The following is a 27,535-nucleotide window of genomic DNA, read 5'->3' as shown; positions in this document are numbered from 1 at the left end:
TTCACAAATTTTTTTTTATTTTCTCCCTCAGCTTGATAAAAGTGGTAATCTAGATCATGCTGCTGGCTCCTCGGCGTCCGCCTTCGTGGCTCTTGTGTAAATAATCTGGGAGTGGTGCTTTGATATCAAGCGAATCAAACCTGCAAAGACAAAGATTTCACTTTTAATGCCTACCCCTATTCATGACTACAGTAACATACTGGTTAGAACTTACATGTAGCAGAAACCTAAAGCACAAACTGCCTTTAAAATTAAAAAGGCGTCAACAAACACTTCACTAGTTATACTTATCTGACTGGTGTTTTACGCTGTACTCAACAATATTTCACTTACATAACAGTGGCCGGCACTATGGCGAGAGTAAACCAAGCAGAGCATGGGGAATGTCACGACCATTCGCAGACTGCTGGCAGACCTTCCAGGCCTATCTTTGCTGGATTTGTTTCAAAGGTATGTTAACGGTACATCAGAAAAACTCACTACGACTGGTACATATGAACAGTGCAACAGAAGTAAGTTCCTCCCCAAATGTTGTTTGATATCTCCCTTGATATGTACCAGATCGCCATGAAATTTTGCTCACACCATTCCAGGAATCCGGCAGACGTGGTATATCAAGGATTAACGTGCAGGTGCAGTTGTGCTAATGGGTATGCGGAAACTGAAAATCGGTCGATAATGAAAATTTCACAAAAGGAGTCAACCAGATTTTTTACCGCCAAATTTTGATTTCATCAGAGAATTCGTGTTACCAGTCCTGAAATATCCGGAAGTCCTAAAACATTTAGGACATGACTCGCACCACAAGAAAATGGGGGGCCTCCGTGGCTCAGTCGGTTAGCATGCTAGTGCAGCATAATGACCCAGGAGTCTCTTACTAATGCGGTCATTGTGAGTTCAAGTCCAGCTCATGCTGGCTTCGTCTCCAGCTAGATGCGAGGAAAGTCTGCAGCAACCTGCGGATGGTCGTGGGTTTCCCCCAGGCTCTGCCAGGTTTCCTCCCACCATAATGCTGGCCGCCGTCATATAAGTAAAATATTCTTGAGTACAGCGTAAAACACCAACCAAATAAATAAATAAACACAAGAAATTCAGAAGGTTAAACATGACCTGCATGAGGTCTGAGATGGTCAATAAAAGGTTCTCAGACCTGACTCACCCACATTACTGTCCACAAGTCTTGGACACTCAATGCTGCACGTTTTGTGACTGCGGTATACCATGCCTTGATTACAGAATACAGACAGGGTGATTGCAATTGGCCTTGTGGAGGCTAACACCCCTGTAAAACAGGTTGCACATTGGATGGAAGTGACACCAAACGCCATTCAGAAATTTCAAGTGCAGTTTCTCGCATCAGGAGATGTCAAGGACCTGCCAAGAAGTGGAAGGTCCAGGGCAACCACATCAAGACAAGATCGGCGACCCGTAAACATCACACTAAGGGACAGAACCACATCAGGTATAAGGGTCTGAGTGTGACACACACAAAACAAATAACCAATGCAATTTTTCGACTCTAGCGCAGATTCAACTTGCTCGTCATGTCACTTAACATCCATTCTGAATTTCAGCACCAGAGGTTCAAGATCATGCTGGTGTCGGGGCAAGAGGGTTGAGTGCCCAAACAATCAGCAGACATCTACAAGCCGCCAGAGAACGTCCCGGTGAAGAAAGCCTCTGTCATGAAACAGAGCGTCTGGAGTGGGCCACAAACGAATCGCGTGTCTCCGAGATGCAGAGTGCTGCATGCAGCCACTAACGCCCTTTGATGGGGGCAGCGTAATGGCCTGGGCAGGCATCAGGTTGACAGGCAAGACCGATCTGGTTGCAACTGAGGGAAACTTGAACGCTGCTGGCTACGTTGTTCAATTTTGCCCTACGCAGCTGCCGTTGAAGATGGATTTTTCTTCATGGACGACAATGCACGTCCACATTGTGGAAGGATTGCGAATGACTTCTTCCAAACTTAAGGCATTGACAGGATCCAGTGGCCCGCATGTTCTCAGGAAGAGTGGTTAGCCATCCCGCAATGTCGGATCGCACGCCTCATCAACACAATGAAAGCACGTTGTCGAAATGTGATACAATCTCGTGGCGGCTACACACGATATTGATAATTACTGGTCATCGAGTGAACATGATCGAATTCTGTGATAAAATATTTATTTATTTATTTATTTGATTGGTGATTTACGCCGTACTCAAGAATATTTCACTTATACAACGGCGGCCAGCATTATGGTGGGTGGAAACCGGGCAGAGCCCGGGGGAAACCCATGACCATCGGCTGGTTGCTGGCAGACCTTCCCACTTATGGCCGGAGAGGAAGCCAGCATGAGCTGGACTTGAACTCACAGCGACTGCATTGGTGAGAGACTCCTGGGTCATTACGCTGCGCTAGCGCACTAACCGACTGAGCCACAGATAAAATAAAGAATTGCCTTTCAAAAATCCTTTTGTTTCCTTTCATGAAATTTTCGAAATCGACCAATTCTCTGTTTGCACATGCCCATTAGCGCACAACTACACCTGCACATTACTCTTTGACATACCACGTCCTCCGGATTACTCGGATAGTGTGTGCAGAATTTCACTGCCATTTGGTATAAACCACGGGAGATATCACAACGTTTTGGGGGGAACATACTTATATTGCACTGTATACACAGGAGTTGAGGAAAACTACTTTTTCATGGAATGCATGTAAGTTACACCTTCTCATTCACTATGAACCAATTATTCCTGGTGACATTACTGTACTTCCAGTGACTACAGAATGCTTGTGGATACACTGGTAGATCTACACAATGTCGATTCCAGTAAATTCAAACCCTGAATGCAGAAATGCCATATTACCTTTTGAATGTAATTCCTTTAGAGCTGCCCTTGCCAGAGACCCTCTGACCTTCAACCTCTCAGACACAACTGATGGTGTGATAAGCTTGTAGCTTGGAACCTCTTTGTACAGCTTGTCATATGTAGCCTTGTCAAACAAGATGAGGTTGTTCAGCTTGTCTCGCACCTTTCCCTTAGACCACTTCTACAAAACCAAAAACAAACATTTTTTTTTTCATGAAATAAAAAGTCATAACTTCACATGTAAACAACCACAGGTTTGTTTATAAAAGTCAAGTTGTATTCACTTGGCCAAGTTAAAACAAAAAAGGAAATGTGGAAATAAAAAAAGCATTTAAAGCTAAGGATATTTATCTGATTGGCGTTTCACACCGTACTGAAGAATACTTATACGATGGCGGTGAGCATTAAGGTGGGAGGAAACTGGGAAGAGCCCAGGGGAACCCATGAACATCCACAGGTTGCTGGCAGACCTTCCCAGGTAGGAGGCCGGGAAGGAATCTGGTGTGCCATGCTGGTGTGTTACCCCACTCTGCCACACAGGCCACAACCACAAGGATTCTGGTGACACTGAACATCCTCCTCTAGCCTTTCTTAACTGGCTGGGTTGTCTAGTGCATACTGAGCCATAGTGATTCTGTTATTGTAGACACACAACATCCTCCCCTTGCGTTTTTTTAACCTGCTGGGTTGTCTCAGGCCTTCACAGCCACACACAACATCCTCCCCTTGCATTTTTTAACCTGCTGGGTTGTCTCAGGCCTTCACAGCCTCAATATCTCCCCTACCCAGTCAATTTCCTTTACACAGCTCACCTTCTTCTTGGCCTTGCCACCTCCTCCTCCTTCCTTCTTCTTGGCTGGGGCAGCCTTTCCCTTTGGGTCAGGTTTCTTAGCCGGCTAAAACAGAATGTGACAACATATTACCACTCCAGCCCTAGAGGTTCAATTTTCCACCGTCATGTATTCTAATGTTTAACACCATACCATATGCAGTCAAAATAAAAATGAAAATTTCCACTCGTCAAAACTGACACTCAGAATCAGTGGAATCAACACGAGAGCAATTGTCTCATTCCACACTGAAGTCTCTAGGATCGGAAAGCTGTTTTAAACATTGAAGCCAGACCTGTCTTAACTTCTGCTAGTGTTCCTCATCATATATTTGTTATTACATTTTTAATATGAAAATCTAAGACAACCTTAACCATTAAAATAAAACAATTAAAGACAGGTAACAATTTTAGCACTGTGAACAGTTCTTCGGTTCAGACTAAATCTGACATAAGGCATTCTTGAACCTCTCAGGGGTTAAATTTGGCCATTATCTTTTTTTCATTTCACATTCTCATTTTCCATTTCCTCCTCTTTTTCTCACACTTCAAGGTAAGCATCAAATTCAGATTTAGGAATACTTTAACTCTGATAAAATGTGTCACATGTTGTGAACTAAGGCAGTGATGTTTTCTTAGTTCCCAGTGGTTATGGAGATTAACTCACCGAGGGGGATTACCTGATGCAAATAAATAGTTCTCTGGTAAATGTTGGCAGTGGTACACCACTGCTTCATTTGACCTTTGTACATGCAGGTATTGTGGATTCAAGATGCATATTAACAAAAAACACGCGCTAGCGCAGCTTAATGACCCAGGAGCCTCTCACCAATGCGGTCGCTGTGAGTTCAAGTCCAGCTCATGCTGGCTTCCTCTCTGGCCGTAAGTGGGTAGGTCTTCAAGCAACCTGCGGATGGTCGTGGGTTTCCCCCAGGCTCTGCTCGGTTTTCTCCCACCATAATGTTGGCCAACATCGTATCAGTGAAATATTCTTGAGTACGGCGTAAATCACCAATCAAATAAATAAATAAATAAATATTAATAAAAAACAAACTCAAAGGGCACATAGAAAAGTATGACACTATGTCCTCCTCTCCACCCAAATCCTACAAGTATCAGCATGTAGGATTAGTGCACTAAAATTTGCTGCCCTGTGTGTCGAAATTTACATGTTGTGAACATAGTTTACAAATGGTAGCACTAGCAAATTTTAGTCAAGGGTGGAAACAGCGCCCAATTCTTTCCTCCCATCTGTAGGAAATTTTCCTGATCATTCATCACAACAGTTACACCTTTGACACTGCTATGATTGTGGCTAAATACCTGAATTATGCATCTGGGGATTTCACTTCAAGTGAATTAATAGAAATACACGTATGAGGCTTGACCCTCATTAATTTCAAAGACAGCAAACACTAAACATGCATATTCTGTGTTATGCTGAATTTTCTGTAGCAATATCAGTCTCACTTTCATTTCAACACGATTCTCTGCAACATTAAAACACTGGGTCAAGTTCACCTCTTTCTTTGTTGTGTGCAGATTAGTCCTAAAGAGTTGATTTTAAATGGTTCCAGTTTTAACTTAACCTGGAAAATTTTACTTTTAACAGCCTATTATCTACTCATTTGAAATATCAGGTAAATGAAGACAATATGTGTAGAAGTCAAGTCAGGCCATGTCTTGTTTTTTTTGGCAAAAGAGGTGGATACTGGCTATGCCATATTAATTTTATCCATTTACAGCAGATAATGGCATGATGCAGTTCTAGTCGGAAGTTGCTCCATTAAAAATGATCAAGAATTTTGATGTGTACGACTTGTGTGACATAAGAAGTGCACATACTGGCAGGTAAAAAACAAAGCTTCAACAGAGAAGAGATGCTGAATACTCTCTTTGTCAAAATATTTCAAACTGGATTTACCAGGCAAAAAGCTAACCATAGAGGACAGGACAGTAAGAGCTTAAATGTGTGTGGGTAAAACAAGAGCATAACGTGACGGGTAATTTAGTGTTAGTAAGGCTTTTTGGAAAATCTTATTCGACTTCGAACTAGAACAAGAGCACATTACTAAGTGTATCACAATATCTTCTTTAAGTGGTTGTGAGAAAATTTGGACTAACTGAGACAGGTAAATAAAAGAGTGAAGTCCTTGAGCATTACTAATTCTCTTGACTGCCTACATAATTGATAAATTTGCAGTGGAAGTTTTGCCTTTGTGAACTCACTCCACATGTAGCAATATACCAAAATGACATTTCATGGGTGTCAGGAGTACACACAGAATTAGGCAAGAGAGCGTCGGCACTTTTGCTGCTAAAAGATTTTACTGTGTCCATGGCGTCATTGAGTCACTTTAGCAGCTACCGTAAAATCACGCCTTTTACCTACGTTACTTTGCTACAGACCTCACCTTGTCTCATCTATATCTGCATGAACTTGCCACACCCCTTCTTTCCCAGCCAACCTTCTCTTTACAGCACATGCAATTCTTAAATACAATATTGGCTGGGATAAAACTTTCAAAGTTCAAATTCCAAACATGGCTGATGTTAGTTAGACTTCTACAATTAAAAAATTCAAACAGCTGGATTACTGTGAAAAGATGGTTTGCCAATACTACCATAGATTTTCTTACATTTCGAGTTAGAGGTAATTGGGGCATAGGCCTACCAAATATATGGTAACATTCAAGTTTTTATTTTAGTGAAATTGTCCTCATGGATCTAGGTTACATCGAAGCTGGGTATTACGTATGTACGTCCTGCTTAGCTTTGGACTATACTCTATAGGGACTTACAGTAAAGTGTCTATTCTGTGCTGTGCTCCAAGATCTGGCGTTTACATAAAGCTACTGATCACTTCGAAAGTCAATAGCAGAATAAACCACACGAAGGAGAGCATATTGTGTCTAGTTCACACTCAGGTGTGTGTCGATAATCACTTTGAAAGTCAACCTTAGAACACTCTATACGCAGGATGGCGCATTGTCTACTCTACACTCACACACATGCAACAACAACAACAACAAACGCAAATTAATGGATATAGATGTTCCTTTTTCAGTAGTGAAGTTCCGACAACGATGTCAGAACAAAGCCAAAATACATTATGATCAATAGTACATGACCTTGTCATTCGAAAAATGTTGTATTTTATTGCAATAAACAACAACAATTGTAAGCCATAAGAATTTTTCGTACCATCGTGGCTTGCGGCGGAAGTGAAAAGGACGGTCCTCCGTGCACAGCCCCAAATGTTACCCTTACAACATTACAAATTATAGTCAAATATTTAAACATCACTTCGACACATATTTTATTCCACCTTTGCATTACAAATGTATTTTAACACGTTGTACTTTTACAACCAGTGGATAATTTTTAAATCTAGAACTCATAAACTGTTATGTTTATTATTGATTTAGGGAACATGCGCAGAAAGTTTGACAAGCGACAAGTGAGTATAAAAATTTAAACAAGCACCCAAAAGAGAAAGTCTGTTAGCGATCGTTTGTGTACATTAGCGTGAATTGGGAGAATACATTTCAATTAAATACTGCCTTTATGTCTGTCTTACTTTAGCCCACATATACCCAACATCAACGGTAGTGCTTTACGGGCTGTCCCTTCAGTTTTATCGTACGCTGTGTGACTTACTTTCACTTTGTCCAGGAGCCTAGGCTTAAACAAAGTTGACGTACAGATCATGGGCTATTGTTCCATGTCGTGGTCAAAAAGAGAGCTGGATGAAGTTTTACAGTTAGCTTCCAATCGAGCGTTGACAATCTACTCATACACGCACAATGATATTTGACCATTTTTTCTTTTAGGGCCCTTGTCGTGATCAATATCGTTCTTTTGCGTTTTATAGCTGTGACTTGGCACTAGGAGTCATGTCGCCATGTCTAATTTTTCTTGTTCAAAAGTTAAACTGCTTACCTCTCAACAGCAACAGCAGCATGCACCAAGGATATTGCCCAAAACATGCTCCAAGGATATTGCCCAAAACATGCTCCAAGGATATTGCCCAAAACATGCACCAAGGATATTACCCAAAACATGCACCAAGGATATTGCCCAAAACATGCACCAAGGATATTACCCAAAACATGCACCAAGGATATTACCCAAAACATGCACCAAGGATATTACCCAAAACATGCACCATGGATATTGCCCAAAACACCATGCACAAATTTGATACTGGGGTGAAGCCCAATAGCGAACGGAGTCAATCCCAGTAAGCCTTTCTTTCCGTCTTGGTGAAGCACAGCTGTTTAAAGTTTATCTTGTGACGTTGGTGAATGCCGGTTTGTGTTTTGTACCAGTTTGTGTTTTGTTCCAGTTTGTGTTTTGTTCTGGCCATGTATATTTTCCCACCATTTTGCGAAAGCATGAATGTCAGGATTCATTTTTCCTGTTTAGTATAATGAATATATCTGCTTAGAAAAGGTATGGGCAAAGCTTTTCAGATAATTAACAGTCTTATAACAGCACAAGTCATTGTGTTATTCCACTTATCCATTGGGGTACCTGTTTCTGGACTGGTACTGCAAACTGATGTTCCTGCCAGGTTGTGGGTGACAAATCAGGGTGCAATCAAGTACATGTTACCAAACATCACCATGACATAGAAGCCTGACAGGGTTGATGCATGGGCTATTTGGCTTTAACCCAGTACCAGATTTATGGTGTTTTGGGCGATATTAAGGATGCATGCTGCTGTTGTTGACAGGTAGGTAGTTTTCGACCAGGAATAAAAAACGTGACAATTAGTGTCAAGTCTGAACTATAAAACAAGTCACATTGTACTTATTATTATTATTCTTTTTCTCGTGCCTCAGTGTTTATAATTGTATGAAAACCCCAGATGCTACAGGGATAGAAAAATTTCATCTTAGAAAAAATGAGAAAATGTGCATTTATGATTGTCACATGACAGCGAACAGTTACAACTATAAAGCTGAAAATTACTGAGCTGAAATAGCTACATGCCTGCTATCTGTATGCCAAATCTTTTTGAGCTATGTTTCTAAACATAATAGTTGTTGTGCTTCAAATAATTTTAGATTCACATGCTCTCATTGTTTTCAAAATCATAATGTGTATGGCATTAAATAAGAAAGATAAAAAAAAATTAACTCTAAACTTTGAACAAAATGTGAAATAAATTCAGTATTTAGCTTTAGATATTGTTTTATGAATTTTCAGCAAGAATATTAGGTAAATATCCACATTTCAAATATAAATCAAACTAATTTGAAAGGTATGTGGTTCTGAAATGAAATAAAAAATAGGAAATTACTGCAGCTCAGTGAAACCAATCTTACACTGTATACCTAGAAGCGCATCTCACCATATATTTATACTGGCAAAGTTGTACTGATAAAGCTGCCAGGTTGCATAAGAAGGGATTTTATGTAGGTAGATGAATTACTCTTCTGATTGTAATAAGTTTCCAGAAATGTAATGGGGGTGCCCTGGAAGGATACAAAAGGTTTGTTGTGTGTGGATGCAGGCCTGTGACCTCCACATCTCCTACATATATGTAATAGTCTATGAATTGCTTCTTATATGCACATGTACCCTCTTTTTACAGATGATGCTCTGCCAAAGGCTTGTTGACTGTTAACAGTTGTCAGTGAAGAAGGTGGTGTGAACTATGGAGAATGTGCCAGAGGCAGAAGTGAAGTCATTTGCTGAGGGATGGGTTGTGTGTAGATGTATATGAATGTGATCCAAGTGTTTGTGAGGACTCAAGAACAAGATGACTGACACCGTCCGCCTGGTGACAGCGGGAATGATGAGGGGCTTCAGAGACTCTATTCTAGGCACTCTCAAGGTCTATAAAATGGATCAAGAACCAGACAGTTCTATGCAACCAAAAAGCCAGTGGAGCCTCAGACTGTTCTGGCTCAGAGACGAGCTGAGAGAATGAAGCACAAAGATTCACGGAAAGAAAGGTTTGGTCAGGGTATAGGCCTAATTAGCAGGCATAGCAGAGCATCAGGGCTCTGAGGCCAGCTCTGTGTAAACTAGACTGTACAGTACTGGGTCAGATTTTACAGTTACAATGCACCTAAGGTCCTTAGCTCAACATTGTAGACACTACAATGTCTGTCATGTGGTGATCATGCGTTCTGAGTAGAAAACAGTGGGGTTTTCTTTGTGAGAATGGTAACATGTAGAAAGAAAACGGAAGAGACGGCTTTCAAAAACTGTATTTTCAGGTACATGTGTAGACCTGGCCCTATTGCCATTACCAGTAAATACCAAATAAGAGTATCAGCAGCCTGTGGTGCAGTTTGTCTCAGATGTCAAATTAACCATCTGTCTGTATCTCAACTCAGTTAACACAAAAAGCTGCAGATTTTTTTGAAGAATCTGAGTAATGGATCGAATATAAAAAAAGTGCATTAGGAGTAAAGAGAATGGTATTTGTTCATTTAATGACAATATTTATTTAAATAATGCTGACAAGTTTATGCTGGTTTCATCGATGTTCATATGTGAGACGGTCTGACAGCAACCTGCACATGGTTGTGAGTTTCTCCTCAGGTTCTGCCAGGCTTCCTCCATCTTAAAAGATTGCTAACACAGTAGAAATGAAATATTCTTGAGTACAGTGTAAAATACCTATCAAATAAATAAATAAATCAAGTCAAATCATTTACCGTATTGGTAAGGGGATGATCAACTGCAATGATCTGACAGAGTCAATAACGATCCTTAAAACCAAAACTGTCTACACACAGATTTAAATATGGTAGAAATCAATGTGTGGACATTATATATGGAGTATAATGTGCAAGTCCTCATTGAAGAATTGGACTATATCATAAAACACTAATCAGATTATAAATAGACAAATAGTTCCACAATTTCCCCATTTTTCTCTTTCAGTGAACCCAAGGTGACCCATAGGATTATGCAGTGCTGTGCATGGAATGGCGGTGTATGCTGGGTAAGGGTTGAAGGTGCATGTTCAGATCCACCAATGATAAACTCAGTTATGGCATACAAATTATCCCCAGAATTAACACCTGCAATTGCTTCGCATTTATTTTTTTCTTAAAATAAAGTGAATGGCTCACAAGGTAATGTAAATTGAACACCTTTCATCAGTGCATAGGGCCATGTTATATTGGGAGACTGCTGTTCACAGCCAGTTGATTTTCTGCTCAGTGACCAGGTAAGGCTGAAAAGTCTACATGTAAAGACGTGCCTACATCCCTGACTGGAGACAATCCTATAAGAGTTTTATTTGCATGATGTCTGTCATTGATTTCAGCTGAGCATTATCCTTTTCAACAACTTACTTCTTCCATGTCTGCAGTGGTTCACTGAAAGTTTATTTGGTGAGTTGTATTCAATGTTGTTTCTGATTGAAATGTCATCCTACGAATGCTCTGTGTATTTTGTAAGATCTTCACACTGTGGCAGACTACATTACAAGCACATATATATGGTTATAGTTTCATATATTTCACATTATGGATAAATAGATAAATGTGGTGGCTGTGAGTTCAAGTCCAGCTCATGCTGGTTTCCTCTCTGATGGTACATGGGAAGGTCTGGCATCAACCTGCAGATGGTCGTGGGTTGCCTCCCACCATAATGCTGGCTGCTCTTTTATAAGTGAAATATTCATGAGTATGTTTTATCCTGCACAAGCTGTATTTTGTCCTTGACAGGCCCTACTTCTCCCTGTATAGGCTCTATTTTATCCTGCACAAGCTATATTTTGTCCTTGACAGGCCTTACTTCACCCAGTATAGGCCCTATTTTATCCTGCACAGGCTGTATTTTGTCTTGACAGGCCCTGCCTTACCCTGTTTAGGCCCTATTTTATCCTGCAGGGCTGTATTTCGTCATTGACAGGCCCTACTTCACTCTGTATTGGCCCGATTTTATCCTGCACAGGCTGTATTTTGTCATGACAGGCCCTACTTTACCCTGTATAGGCCCTATTTTATCCTGCAGGGCTGTATTTTGTCCTTGACAGGCCTAACTTCACCTAGTATAGGCCCTATTTTATCCTGCACAGGCTGTATTTTGTCTTGACAGGCCCTACTTTACCCTGTTTAGGCCCTATTTTATCCTGCAAGGCTGTATTTCGTCCTTGACAGGCCCTACTTCACTCTGTATTGGCCCTATTTTATCCAGGACAGGCTATGTTTTGTCTTGACAGGCCCTACTTTACCCTGTCTTGGCCCGTGTTTGACTGATCTGTACATGTAGGTTGTGATGTTTCTGTTCCATTTTACAGGGGGCTCAGGCTCTCACAGTGTTGTATGGTCATGGATAGGCCCTATTTTATCCTGGACATTCAGTGCACTGTGGATTCTTCCATTATTTGTCCTTAGCAAGATTGTCAATAGCTTCTGGTTTCAGGTAATTACCCAGCACTTCTGAGTGCATTTGATGAATTTTTCTTTTATAATACTGTAAGAGTTCTAAATAGAATTGATTGTGTCTTCAAATTTGTGACCTTGTATATCCAAGAACAAATGACTATATGTAAGGGCCGTTGTCTTACAACTAGTAACATCTTGTTCTTCTTGGTCCAGGTTACTGGCTCAGCTAATATATTCATTGATAATTCTTAGTTGTACATTTTTGTATGTTTACAGGGAGTTTGTAGATTCTCACCTATTAATTAGAAGTGGGCAATTCTTTAAGGCCCTGTAAATTCTACAGTCTTACACTTGTCAAAGGCCACATGCCCTCTACCAACATAGAGCCCTAGTACATCCCACGTGGGAAAGTTTGTCTGTTACTAGTCCTTTACCAACATAGAGCCCTAGTACATCTCATGTGGGAAAGTTTGTCTGTTACTAGTCCTTTACCAACATAGAGCCCTAGTACATCTCATGTGGGAAAGTTTGTCTGTTACTAGTCCTTTACTAACATAGAGTCCTAGTACATCCCGCATGGGAAAGTTTGTCTGTTACTAGTCTAAGGTTGATCAGATTGTCATTGAGTGTGGAACTGAGTGTGGCATGAAGCAAGAATCAGAGAAATAAGTAGCCTATATGGCTGATGCTGCGTACAGAAAGTCAAGGGTCGCCCTCAGTTACCCAGTATAAGCAAAGTTATCAGATAAACAAGTTGACTGTACTTGTTGTTCACAGGATATAGCTGATGCTGCATACAGAAAGTCAAGGGTCGCCCTCAGTTACCCAGTATAAGCAAAATTATCAGATAAACAAGTTGACTTACTTGTTGTTCACAGGATTTAGCTGATGCTGCGTACAGAAAGTCAAGAGGTCGCCCTCAGTTACCCAGTATAAGCAAAGTTATCAGATAAACAAGTTGACGTACTTGTTGTTCACAGGATATAGCTGATGCTGCATACAGAAAGTCAAGGGGTCGCCCTCAGTTACCCAGTATAAGCAAAATTATCAGATAAACAAGTTGACGTACTTGTTGTTCACAGGATATAGCTGATGCTGCATACAGAAAGTCAAGGGGTCGCCCTCAGTTACCCAGTATAAGCAAAGTTATCAGATAAACAAGTTGACGTACTTGTTGTTCACAGGATATAGCTGATGCTGGCGTACAGAAAGTCAAGAGGTCGCCCTCAGTTACCAGTATAAGCAAAAGTTATCAGATAAACAAGTTGACGTACTTGTTGTTCACAGGATTTAGCTGATGCTGCGTAGAGAAAGTCAAGGGGTCGCCCCTCAGTTACCCAGTATAAGCAAACTTATCAGATAAACAAGTTGACGTACTTGTTGTTCACAGGATATAGCTGATGCTGCGTACAGAAAGTCAAGAGGTCGCCCTCAGTTACCCAGTATAAGCAAAGTTATCGCTGACTTGTTGTTCAGTGTGCTGCTGCAGTCACTCTTCCTAATTCAGGTACGTTTATGTTCATTATAAGACCAGAGAATCGTGAAAAGAGACGAGTATATAGCAATCACTTTGTTTTCTGGGCCTTTGGTCATTGGGTCAGTGGATCCGATTGGCTTACCCGTTTATCCTTAAAACTGCCTGCCATAGAATGATGAAACTGATTTGTTGGATTCTGATTGGATGTATGTCAAGAGAAACATTAGTGAAAATCATGTTAGGAGAATCCTGACACATACAGGCTACAGGTGATCCCTTGTATGGGATTGAAAAGTCTCATAGGTGGTTGTTGATTTCTTGGCAATAACTGCTCTAAATATTGTTCACTTTTAATGAAGTTGTTTATGCAAGTTCATTTTATGTCACCACAGATAAAGTGAATTAATTGAATTATAAACTTCAGCAGATGTACATAGATGTAGCCTGGTTGTCTTTATTTCAGGGCATGTTGGCGAGTTTCCTGCCCATCCACGGGATAGGTCAGCTTGTGAGCCTCCTCCACATGTGTCTACTCTACTCCCTCTATGCGTTTGAGTATAAGTGGTTTAATATGGGTAAGTGGAACACTTACACTCTATGACTGTGCCATGGGACAATTTACACTGTATGAGTCTGTGCCATGGGACAATTTACACTGTATGAGTCTGTGTCATGGGACACTCTACACTGTATGAAGCTGTGTCCTGGGACATTTACACTATATGAGTCTGTGTCATGGGCAACTTTACACCGTATGAGGCTGTATCATCAGACACTTTACACTGTATAAGTCTGTCATGGGACAGTTCACATTGTATGAGGCTGTGTCATGGGACACTGTACACTGTATGAGTCTGTCATGGGGCAGTTTACACTGTATGAGGCTGTGTCATGGGACACTTTACAGTGTATGAGTCTGTCATGGGAGAGTTTACACTGTATGAGGCTGCGTCATGGGAGAGTTTACACTGTATGAGGCTTTGCCATGGGACACTTTACACTGTGTGAGTCTGTCATGGGACACTTTGCACTGTATGAGGCTGTGTCATGGGACACTTTACACTGTATGAGGCTGTGTCATGGGACACTTTACACTGTATGAGACTGTGTCATGGGACACTTTACACTGTATGAGTCTGCCATGGGACAGTGTACACTGTATGAGGCTGTGTCATGGGACACTTTACACTATGAGTCTGTCATGGGACAGTTTACACTGTATGAGGCTGTGTCATGGGACACTTTGCACTGTATGAGGCTGTGTCATGGGACACTTTACACTGTATGAGGCTGTGTCATGGGACACTTTACACTGTATGAGGCTGTGTCATGGGACACTACTCTGTATGAGTCTGTCATGGGACACTTTACACTGTATGAGGCTGTGTCATGGGACACTTTACACTGTATGAGGCTGTGTCATGGAACGCTTATATAAGCCTCAGCACTCATGACCATGGGACACTTAACACTGTATGTTGCTCTGTCATGGGACATTTTTCGATATATGAGCCTCTGGCATTTGCAACTTTATTCTGTAATTATGACATAGCACAGCGGGCATGGGTGATCAACATGGCATTTAGCACACTAGGGGATTAAACATGTCTCTGAATTTCATCCCACAACTTATGGGAAGGACTCTGTGTTAGGCACACATTTGTTTAATGACGTATGTCAGCATGGTGATATTGTGCAGCACAACATGTGATGGCAGTGTCCTCCTGACCTGTAGCTTACTGTGTTTTGAATTGTTGTATAATCCCAGTGAGGCATGAGAGCACTTTGTGGATCTTGAGTGGTAACAGCTACCTTAAGAGTATGCGACAGCCTGTCAACCTGCTGATGTAACGTGACTGACACAGTAGGGGTGACCAGCCTCAGCAATGATTGCCTCCCCATGCATACTCAGCCTTAACACAAGGGAGGTAATCAATAGCTGTTCACACCCAGGGTGGCATTCAGACATAATGTTTGAGATTCTACAAAGGCATCAGTGAACACAATGAACCTGACTTCACACCAGTTTTTATACCCTCTTACAAACACAGTTATTTCGTTCATTTTGATTGGCACCTCAGAATTTCTTTGTTTTTTAATGTTCAAAAAGCAAAGAGTGGTGAAAAAGACATTATTTCTTGTACATTTGCCTTTTTAATACCATATTAACCACGGGTTAAAGAAGTGAACCTTTTCTCAGTTACACAGTGCTGCAGATAAGGGGCATACAGGCGTAAATACGCCTAAAAAAGTACATGATATGCAGTGTACTGTATACACCCGAAGATTTATGTGTATGCCTAAGTTCCCAAAAACTAGTGTACTCATGAGATTTAAAGCAGACAGTGCTGTCCAAATCAAAAGTAAATCTCCACAGTGACCCATGTGCTATACCTCCACCATTGGTTAGTTTTCAGACACTGTAGCCTACAGCAAAAGATTCTTTGCCACCAGCCATAGCCGTGGAGAATGCCTATCGTGACATTTGTCTTTGTGACATCCTCCAGTGTTTGCCATGAAGAAGATGTAGTAAAGAGTTAAAAATGGTCTTTTTGGTTACTATACTGCAAGTTGTGCTTCTATTTTGCACAAAATCATCCTGATATCGCTCCCAAATGTCTGATTTCAATTCCTCATGAATCGTCAGTCTGCAGTGTTAAGGTATCATCGAGGGTCCAGTTCCTGACATATATGCGTTCCTGTGATTTCGTGAAGAGAGAAAAGCTAATCCAATGGAATAAAAAATATCATGAGAACAGCTAGCAACATATGCACAGAAACGCTTCAGATTTATACTATATATTGCCACTATTTAAAGCACAAAATAATATTCTTGTCCTCTGATGTAGGCCCTACATTTGGATTCAGCCTACAGGTATATGTTTTATCATCTTTTAACCCAAAGTCGGCAGTTGTTTGTGTGGACCAAGAAATGTCTAGACGGGTAAAAGGGAATTTACCCATCGCATCGACAGGTTACCATAGAAAAATAATACTGCAACCCTCTCTATGAAAGCACAAGGAATAAAAAGTATAGAATAAAATTGTGAGTGAGTTATTGAAATAAACCCCACACAGGTTGATGTGAAAGAAATGTATTAACTTCATTCAAATTCATTCCTCTTCCAGAAAAACTGAAAGAATTATTTTATTCTAGAATGTTTTGAGGTAATTTACATGTTGGCCTACACCTACTTGTATACCGGGTAGTCCTATATGACTACAAAGGGAAGAATCTCTGTACATGTCGGCCTGTGTATACATGTATGCACATGTCGCCCTATGTATACTTGTATGCACATGTCGGCCTATGTATACATGTATGCACATGTCGGCCTATGTATACTTGTATGCACATGTCGCCCTATGTATACTTGTATGCACATGTCGCCCTATGTATACTTGTATGCACATGTCGGCCTATGTATACTTGTATGCACATGTCGGCCTATGTATACATGTATGTACATGTTGCCCTATGTATACATGTATGCACATGTAGGCCTGTGTCTTTTATTCACTCCCGTTCACCCAATCAACCTCACACTTTCCAGGTGTATTACTGATGACTCAAAATGGTGAAGTGTTGAGTATTGAAAAAAGTGTTCTGCAGTACCGCATACTTCGAAAGTGGAAAGTAACATACTCTTTCTCTTTGAAAGTCAAGAATACCGTACTCTCACTGACAAAAAATTATCTGTAGCACTGGTTACATGTAGTTTACAAGTACCGTCCCTGGTTAGAAGTTATGTCGTTGTTACATCAAATGCAGTTTTATTTTATTCACGTCCATTTCCATTGATTCATATTCAGTCAAGATTGATTTTTCATTGACCCCACCTTCCATTCAGTACTGATGTAGATAAAGTAGGCACAATGGATTTAGCTCTGCTATAGCTCATGGATTCCTTGACTTGCACACGTGCACAGTCGTAATCAAATCAACCCTAATTTTAATTGACTCTAATGTTAATTGACTATAACAGTTGTCCTGTTGACACACAACATAAGAAAACCAAATTGAATGGATTCATATTTCTCAAACCGCATATTTATGTGGAATGAAATGCACATGCATCATGTCTGAGCACTCTTAACACGTACAGTACATGTTAACCAGTATCATATTGCAAGCCCACTTACATATTACATATAGTGAGACATGCATGCATCAGCATTTCAAATGTACATTTACATTTTTTAATAAGGAGATAAATGTACCCTAAATGACCTCAAAGTTAGCCAACCAAAGGTACAAATATTTCCTTAAACGTTATTTTTGCTTAGACTTACATTTTTCCAGTAGGATATCATACTACCATTCAAAGAAACCATACAGCATCTTTCTAAAATCAACAGAGCTTTCAGAGTCAGTGAAAAAGAACAAGTTAGTTGTGTACGAGTTTTTAGGGCATTTAGTGTATTCACATCCTTAACTAAACTGAGATTCGCTGAAGTTCCGCTGACATTCCACCAACATTCCTACACACAATGATATAGATCAGCCATAGATGTACAAGTTTAAGGATACTATAACCCCCTCTAGTTTGGGTCACATTTTACTATCAGTGCTAAAGAAAGGGGCTTACATTGCAAAGGGGGCTAGCACACCAGCACGGCGCATTGACCGAGGAACCTCTCACCAATGCAGTCTGTGAGTTCAAGTCCAACTCATGCTGGCTTCCTCTTCAGCCATATGTGGGAAGGTCTGATAGCAACCTGCAGATGGTCATGGGTTTCCCCTGGGCTCTGCCTGGTTTCTTTCCACTATAATGCTGGCCGTCGTCATAGGAGTGAAATATTCTTTAGTACGGCATAAAACACCAATCAAATAAATAAATAAATTAAACTAAAAAACAGTCTCACTGATTTTAATTTTTACATGTAACTTAGAATTTTCTGTGACATTTTTTTACTAAAATCTTGAAAAGTACAAAGATACAAAACAGTTGCAGGACTCTTTTTTTGAGCGTATATATTCATCTACAACATTCTACTGTGAGTAGACCAATATGCACCATTTTAAGAATAGGCTAGCATTTAGCATGAAATGTAACTATAAGCACTGTGTGCACAAAATATTAGCATGATAGTCACAATTATTTAGGTTACTTTATTCTTGCAGTATACATATACGCCTATACCAGTAGCCATTGCTCATGGGAAGAATGTGACCTTCCAGATTTTTTCAGGGTAATGGAAATGCCTTTATTCATTTAACTCTTATCTCTTGGAGGTGTGTAGTGGATTGTCCTCAGACTTGTATGTCATGTGTAAGTGGTTATGTAAAAGAACCAAATTACCAAATAGTATTAATCAGTGAACATAACCTGTGTTTCCAGGTCATTGGTGTGGTTCTTCCGTTACACCATACACACACCATCTCTTGAAACTATGCATACGGCATGAAACTTGGCAATTGATATTTGATGCATTATCCATTATTTTTACAAGGAATATATATTGACCTGTCAGTACATGATATACATTTCTCTCCTGATTTTACTGGTTATGTTCATATAGTGATATCTGTCATTTCTCTCCCTGAATTTACTACTGCTTATCTTCATAAATTGATATCTGTCATTTCTCTCCCTGAATTTACTACTGCTTATCTTCGTACATTGATGACTGTCATTTTTCTCTCTGAATTTACTACTGCTTATCTTCATAAATTGATATCTGTCATTTCTCTCCCTGAATTTACTACTGGTTATGTTCATACATTGATTTCTCTTGTTATGTTCACTCAGTAAACTGTTTCATTTCTCTACTGTTGACCAGGCTGGGAAGTTCACAGACGGCTGACCTATATTGAGTGTAACTGGCCCTACTTTGTTGGTTTTGGCCTCCCGTTGGCGCTCCTCACCGCTCTTCCTCCCTCGCTCGTTATCAGGTACAGTTAGCGGGTTTTTGTTGTAATTACTTTACCTGAGTGTCATAAGTAAAAATGTGATACCTATACTCTTTCAGAGTAACTTCATGGGTCTGTTGGTGAGAATCACCAGAGGCCCATTATTGAGGCATGGAAAAATGTGAAGAAATTGCCAGAAGTAGTTTCACCCAAGTATGACTGGCATTGCGCTTAACGAAATAGACCGTATGTTATGGTCATATATTAGCTTCCCGTCATATATTAGCTTCCCTTCGTTATGTTTCTTCATTGTTTTTTTGGGACTTGTATGTTATGATTATGCATTGAATAAAAATTTTAATTATGTTTGGAGTCGTGCTTTCATTTATTATTCATTCAGTCTCGTCTCATGAAAGAGAATTGAATGCGAATGTGCTTGCGCTATTTTGAGGATCGTGACGGTAAATGTCTCATACCAGTCGGTACCTTGATTTGCCTGTAATAACTTATGTAGCGAAAAGATTTACACCATGTATGGTAAGCTACCTTTAGGTATTTAAAAGCTCCTAATAATATTTACGTCTACCTTACAGCAATCGCGGTTTTCTGTCATGAAAATGGTTTAAAATAAAGAATGTGGAAGTTATCAGACGGCGGGTATGCCATCTGACCTTGAAGTGTGTTCGACCTTCCGCGCATTTCCTGCAGCGAGACAGAAAAGGAGTGTCGGTGTTTCTGTCATTTCCATTTCCTGAAGGACGGCACTTGCAGCATCTTCTCTGCATCTTTCCCTGCAATGCAGCACAATAACGTCTGGTGTTTGACAGCTAGTGGCAAAGCTTTCCGTAGAAAGAGCAGCTGACCATCTGCTTTGTCTCGCTTGGACTTTCCAGGATCTGCACATCGTCGGGAGCATTTGCACGCCCGTAGTAAAATCTAGGCCAATTTCTCCCAGTCCCATAAAACGAGGGTGTTGTAGTAAGGCATCAAGTCGTCTGATGTTCTGAGCTATTAAGCCAGGTTGACCACGTGGCAATGAACTAATGTTAGACCCAGCAACGTGGAAATCACAGAAAGGGAGAGAATTTGGTATATGTGACATTCCATCCGCCTTTAGATGTTCCTTGCCCTGTCTGTGAATTATCTCCATATCAAACTGGATAATTCTTCGATCCAACGAGCCAGTTGACCTTCGATGTGCTTAACACACATAAGCCAAACCAAGCTGTTATGGTCCGTGCGTGAGACAAAACGGCACTTCAACAGCTAGTGTCGAAATGGCGACAAAATTTGACTACGGCCAACAGTTCTTTCCTAGTTGTGCAATAGTTTGGCAAGGCAAATAAATTTTCAGTCCTATCTCGCTATTCACGAACTTTGCTAGGAATTCGACTCCTGTTCGATGCAGTGGTCCTGCTACCTCCCAGAGAGCCATGCAGCGTGTCTTACCTGGTCTTACCTGGTGCGAGGTCCTTGTATATCTTTACGACACTAACAAACCTTTGTCATGCGAAACAGATACCACTACAAACTTTTTATCAGGTAAAGTCTCAAACGGACACTTGTTGTATCTACGGAATTGGGAGGAATGACTGTCCTTTTCCTCAGTAACACTGACTAACTGTGACTTTGTCGAGTCCAGCATTTCAACTCGGGGAATCCGAAATTAGCTCCTTGTGGACGGAAATTGTGCTGATCCGCACAAATGAACAAGACATTTCTGGGAAACCAGAAAATCGAGATCCAAAATGACCTGATCAGCCATAGATGCAAAGACAAACATCCCATCGGAAGGTCTGTGAACCAAGTTTAATTTTGACATTTGGAGTGGTATGGGCTAGGACTGGCTGGTCTCCAAGTCTCTGGAGTTTGACCTGTCGAGTAAAAGACTGATTGGTCATGAGTGGTTTGGAAAGTTTCTGGTTAACCAATGTGTTTGCCGTACAACATGTTCTTCACACTCAGCGGAGACACAGTGAACGTCATCTTCAAGTCGGCCTTTACATAATGGGGGACTGGGTGTTGAGCGTGCTAGTTTAAAGATTGTGAAATCAGTGTCTTTAACCTTGTTAACGTGTGGCGAGGATGAGCTATTGTTGTATGACCTTTGCCAGCAACTGATGGTTTTGGATTCTGATCTAGCTGGAAGGGTTGGGGAACGGAAGCGTACACTTCTAAAGTTCCTTGCAGGAGTACTAGATCCGTGCTGCCTACGTGAAACGTGTGAACTGTAAGATTTAAACGGAGTGACAGGAGGGGTTTCCGGGGAGTGTAACCGTGGAGTGACCTTCCCGAGTAAGTGACTCATGTCGAATACTATCTGCTTCAGTTCACTTACCTCTTGCTCCAGTCGGGTCTGAAGTGAAGGGGAGTACGGGCGATGCCATCAGAGGCTGGTTGATCTTCTCTCTCTGCAAAGGATGTATGTCGTTGAAAGTAAGTGTGGGATCGATTTGATGTGCTTTTTTGTAGCCATAGATTGCCTTATAGTTAGCGACTGCTGCGTATTTAAGCGCCGTATGAATGCTATGGGGCTCTTTTTCTATTATAGACTGTGCAGCATTCTTGCCTTACAGTCGCGAAGGAATCACTTGGTTACTATCTTATCAGACTTGGCATAGCCATCTAGGGCCGAGAAGTGTACCCGTTGGGAGAACTCTTCTAAAGATTCTTCGTCCCGCTGTCGCAAGTGTTGCAAATGACACCTGGCTGAGTCTGGGGTTTCCTTATGACTGAAGCGTCAACGAAGCTCTCTTTTCAGAGATGGTCTCTGATACCTAATGTGTTCGTATAATTGAGGGCAGTATGAGTTAAAGTGTAAAGCAATCCATTGATCTTTTTATGTTCTCCCTTTTTCCGGCGCTATGCGATGCGTTCAAACTGAAAGATAAACGACACCCAATTACTCTTATCACCAGAAAAGGTTGACATTTTACGAGGCTGCGGACTGTGGCTGCGTTGTCGCCCACGACGGATGTTTGAGTTATCTGCAATAACTGTGGAGAATGGCGAGAGTGACTGTGTTCAGTGAACGGAAAACACGGCCGCCAGACGGACTGTGACGCCGCGTTACCTGAGAAGATGGAAGGGAGGCTTCCGTCAGAATGCCATATTCTACAGGTTTCTCCGATTTTGTGCTGGCGGGGGGAGACCGGATTGGACCAGTGGTACCTGTCCGAGTCGAAAAACATCACATGGGACCTGCCCAGATCTGACATAGCGGCTATCAGACTTGTTCATAATAGCAGATCCAAGTGTGGGGGTGATTTACAACACAGTCGTATGCGATGGCTGAGACCATAGCCCAGCCAATTCTGAATTGGGCGGGTACAAAGGGCTAGGCTCGCGATGTAACACAGGGGCCTTACTTTCTGACACTAGGTGGGATGGGGAAAATCCAGCGGTATTGGTTACACGTTGTTCAGAATCCTGCAAGTCGTGTTTAACTAAAGCCTTTTCTGCTTTCAAGGACGCCAATTCCGCATGAAGCTAATTAATTATGTCGACCATATTACTACACTCAGTAGGGGCTAGTGATATTCTACCCACCTCCAGCCAGCGTTGCCCGGTCTCATATGGCACACCGGTTTCATGGACCAGATCAGTAATAGACTGTGTATCTTTTGTAGAGCGTTGTCTAATAACCCTTTTGCCACCTATACTTTCCAGCTGAAGGAGCTCTTCTTTAGAAGCTGTCAGGGTATTTATAGTCCATATAGCAGAGAAAGATGACAGAAACTGAAAATAATTGAAGGAGAATGGAAATGACTAGTAAATGCAAGGCTATTATAGTAGTGTATTAGCCCAGTGTATTTATGGCTATGGCAATATGTGGAGAAAAAGGTCACAGAATTTCCACTTATATGCCTTATGTCTATATGTGGTGGAGTATTAGTATAATTGTCAAAATTACACAAATATGCGAATGCAAGGAAAACCAGGGGAAAAAAGAATACAAACACACTACCGGGGCAATGCGTTCAGTGTGACAGGGGTATGGTATCGTTTTATTTTTGCTGAAAATCAAATAGGTTTATTGAACCTAGGGTTTTTAAAAAAATAACTGGAGCTATAATACATGGTGATTGTACGGTGAAGAAAAACACTGGAGCAATGAGCAATAGGATGTTCACTTAAAATACAAGAGTTTGTGGGCCAAGGTCGTAAGAATCTCAAGGTCGTGTAACGCAAAAGTTCAGTTGAAAGGCATTTTGACAAACGCTGGTAAATTAAAAGCGACAAATGGAATACTGATATGGTAATACCTACGGGAAGTTCTGAATAAAATAGAAACCATGTAACTTCTCCATAAGACAGATATCCCGTACGTAGAATCTTGCAGAGTCGAAAAAAAAAAAAAATTCCGGGTGTGGCCGAGTACACAAATCGGCTCGACAGTCACGCACTTTGCAACGGAACACTTGTTTGGCGCAAACAGGGTGTCCGCTCAGGTTCATACCGACGACGCCACTGTGATGAATTTATATACTCATCAGGTTGCCTTCGGACCCTTAGATAGCCCTGGGTGACACTAATCTGCGCTAAGGTAATGCCACACGTATGTAGGTGGGAAGGTAGAGTCAAAGAGAGGTCAATCAAGGGGACAGTTCTGTGGGTCACATAGAGGTTGTCACCACTGTATCATGTTTTGGTTCCAAAACAGCAGTTCTTCGTGTATGTAGAAATGTCTTCGGTAAAAAATGACCTTTCGCATGCATTGGAGAAGACCAATGCACTGTACTAAAAGACAACTGATCATTAGTTACGAGGAAAAGTAGAAGAAGAGCAATAGACCCATTTCACAGACCCTGGACTCCAGTTATTATGATTACACCTGTTTGTGTATCATGTCTGTTTGATACATTTTTGAGAAGAGCGACGTTGAGAATGAAAATAGTGACTAATTTTCAAACACCTCCGTGACCAATATTTTGAATCATTTTGAGAGGATTATGGGGGTGTAGATAAATAATTTGCAGAGTTTATAAAACTTGCGTCTTAAGACAAACAAATAAATCCAGTTGGCATCATTTTCATAATAATTGTATATATAAATTCATATGAAATTATTATTTGTGAAGTATTAAAGTTTAAATCACATTCATCTTTCGCTTTTCTTGTCTTGCAGTGGCTGTGTGTTCTCTATTCTTTTCCCATTGTTCATCATCAGTGCAAATGAAGCACCCCCAATTGTGGATAACATGTAAGTGATGTCTCCTCCGCTGGACTCTTTAGTCGTGAAATTCGGACAGCTGCTCTGTTGCGTCCCAAGAGGCCTTTGATGGCGCAAATTCCACATTTTAGACCCTGTTCTCTCCAATAATCAACGATCTATATATTACTCTTGTGTTATAGTACCCCAAACAAGATTTTAACAACGGAGGTGAATTGGTGTTTGCGGCTTCGGGGTACTGTAAGGCTGCTGGGGAATATCACGATATTGCCGCCTCTGGGTCCACTCTTACTGCCACCTATTGTCCCAGCTGTACCTGTTCCTTTTCCCTAATATAGACGGCTGTCTTTGTTTGTGATGGTGTTTCACTTTAAACGTGTAGTGATTATTTTTACTGTATCACCTAGATTAGCTGTTTTGAAGTCCTTGACCCCTGACGTGGTTTCATCCTGAGAGCTGCCCAAAGCTTGTGTTAATACTGTGTGGTTTCCTCCTGAAAGCTGCCCACAACATGTGTTAATGCTGTGTGGTTTCCTCCTGAAAGCTGCCCACAACATGTGTTAATACTGTGTGGTTTCCTCCTGAAAGCTTCCCACAACATGTGTTAATACTGTTAGGTTTCTTCCTGAAAGCTGCCCATGGTATGTGTTAATAGTGTTTGGATTCCTCCTGAAAGCTCCCCACAACTTGTGTTAATAGTGTCTGGTTTCCATCTGAAAGCTTCCCACAACATGTGTTCATTCTGTTCAGTTTCTTCCTAAAAGCTCCCCACAACTTGTGTTAATACTGTGTGGTTTCTTCCTTAAGGCTGCCCACAGTGTGTGTTAATACTGTGTGGTTTCCTTCTGAAAGCTGCCCACAACATGTTTTAAAATTGTGGTTCCTTCTGAATACCGCCTACAATATGTGTTAATACTGTGTGGTTTTCTCCCGAAGGCTGCGCACAGCATGTGCTAATACTGTGTGGTTTCCTCCTGAAAGCTGCCCACAACTTGTGTTAGTTCTGTGGACATGGCTAACAGGTGTGTCTCTGCTTCTGTGCACCACGGGATGTTTGTACAATTCTCCAGCTGTGTAAGAGCGGGAAAGTTGGGAAAAAGCCGTTTTGATTATAGCCATGTCACACCACCTAGTTGCTGATATTGAATGGAGGCCATGTGCTTTGTGATCAGGACAGATTTTGAGGCGTGACAGGAAAAAGGTCTGACAGATGGAGTTGCCTGGTGCTTTGATACACATGTGGGATAACACTTTAATTTATGGTGTTTTAGACACTAGTAATCTGCATGTATAAATAGTTATGTATCATGTCACAACTGGGCTGAAGTGTACCATTTGTTGTTTCTCATTTCAGTGATTTCCCTTTGCGACTGTTTTCTCCAGTAGTTGGCATGAGCAATACCATTTTTCACAAATCAGTTGCTAAGGGGACGTCAGCGCCATCTAGTGGAGGACCAGGGACACCGTCCTCAGCGAGACAAGTCAGAGTGTCATCTGAGCCAGGATGATATTTACTGACAGCAGACTTTTTAAAAATTAAATAAATTATTGTAAGCATCGTGAGTTATTATTAAAGCTCGTGTCAGCCTCAATATTTTGACTTTCATAAAATGTTTTAAAAATTTTTACGGTAGTGTTTCGATATACGCTGGCAAGTGTGAAGTCAACATGGATTGTAAATGTTTTACTATCTATACAAAATCGCGTAAAGAATAAAGTGTACCAACTGGTTTGACATTTGGATTTGTGCACTTGGTGATTTGACATCTGTTTCATATACTGAGAGAGTTCAGTGTTTTAAGATCTGCCGAGGTTTATATACAGATACCTATGACAGCCGGTAACAGACATATGCAAACGGAAGTTCACTAAATATGAGTATATTCAGTAAGAAATTATGGCGGATTTATATCAAGAGAAGCAGAAGTTGTCCATGATGATGGAAAGACGGAAAGGATGTTGTAGCCAGAAGTTGTCCATGATGATGGAAAGACGGAAAGGATGTTGTAGCCAGAAGTTGTCCATGATGATGGAAAGACGGAAAGGATGTTGTAGCCAGAAGTTGTCCATGACGATGAAAAGACGGAAAGGATGTTGTAGCCAGAAGTTGTCCATGACGATGGAAAGACGGAAAGGATGTTGTAGCCAGAAGTTGTCCATGACGATGGAAAGACGGAAAGGATGTTGTAGCCGATTAAGTTAAATCTTCGTCCGAAATGTGCTCCACGCTAGTGTATAAGCTGTGCATAAAGTAAATATCCCCGTTCTGCTTTGATTGCAACTGGGAGAAATTAGACACAGTTATGAACCAACGTTCCTGAGATTCTGAACACTCTGTCTGTATTTACTCGCAAGAGAACAGGGGCCGCTTGCACAAAGTGATCGTAGTCTGAGTTGACTGTAACTAGCATGGCAACATGTGTCTTTTGCACGAGTCGCCATTGTAGTTACAATCCATTTAGGCTACGATCGCTTTATGCAAGCGGCTCTAGTACTCGTAGTAAAATTTAACAAATGTATAGTGAATCTAGGTGTACAGTGTGTGAGTGCTTGGGGTTTAACGTCGTACTTAATTTTTCAGTCATGTGACGACGAAGGAATCCTTGGAGTGCATGTAATGTGCCTCCTTGTTGCAGGACGGATTTTCACCTCTCTTTTATCTAGAGCAGCCCCGCCCAAGCCATTATACTGATACGGGTCAACCAGTCGTTGCACTATCCCCTTTATGCTGAACGCCACGCGACGAAGTTATAACTTTCTCTTTTAAGGTCTTAGGTGTGACTCAACCGAGGATTGATCCTGGATCTACCGCTTCCGAAGCGTCTATGTGTAGAAGCAGATGCCCGTGTACCAACCGTCATTTAAAATGGACTTTTTGGGTCAATCGCAACGCCAGTTTCCAAAACTACGTTCAACACAAACCACCAAAGAAGTACGAAAGTATAGGCCTATAAAATTTGGACGGATTCAAAGAATGACG

General features: G+C 41.1%; 2 protein-coding genes across 2 annotated transcripts; one reads left to right on the top strand and one right to left on the bottom strand.

Moving 5' to 3' along the window:
• On the bottom strand, nucleotides 1–6,929 carry LOC135462137 (small ribosomal subunit protein eS25-like). The gene is made up of 4 exons (XM_064739507.1): nucleotides 6,896–6,929; nucleotides 3,675–3,758; nucleotides 2,860–3,043; nucleotides 1–140 (listed from the first exon to the last, which is right to left on the bottom strand). Exons 1-4 carry the CDS (start codon nucleotides 6,896–6,898, stop codon nucleotides 55–57), a joined length of 357 nt encoding a protein of 118 aa, XP_064595577.1. The 5' UTR covers nucleotides 6,899–6,929; the 3' UTR covers nucleotides 1–54.
• A 202-nt stretch (nucleotides 6,930–7,131) lies between these two features.
• On the top strand, nucleotides 7,132–26,298 carry LOC135462136 (etoposide-induced protein 2.4 homolog). The gene is given in 11 exon segments (XM_064739506.1): nucleotides 7,132–7,151; nucleotides 9,294–9,572; nucleotides 9,575–9,657; nucleotides 10,598–10,658; nucleotides 10,986–11,052; nucleotides 11,964–12,088; nucleotides 13,442–13,558; nucleotides 13,992–14,103; nucleotides 19,313–19,424; nucleotides 24,511–24,585; nucleotides 25,910–26,298. Coding segments are annotated over 10 exon segments (1,017 nt in total). The 5' UTR covers nucleotides 7,132–7,151; nucleotides 9,294–9,461; the 3' UTR covers nucleotides 26,064–26,298.
• The last annotated feature ends 1,237 nt before the right edge of the window (nucleotides 26,299–27,535 follow it).

This window comes from Liolophura sinensis, chromosome 1 (genome assembly GCF_032854445.1).
Source record: "Liolophura sinensis isolate JHLJ2023 chromosome 1, CUHK_Ljap_v2, whole genome shotgun sequence".
NCBI classification, from domain to species: domain Eukaryota; kingdom Metazoa; phylum Mollusca; class Polyplacophora; order Chitonida; family Chitonidae; genus Liolophura; species Liolophura sinensis.
This window is presented reverse-complemented; position numbering and strand designations above follow the sequence as displayed.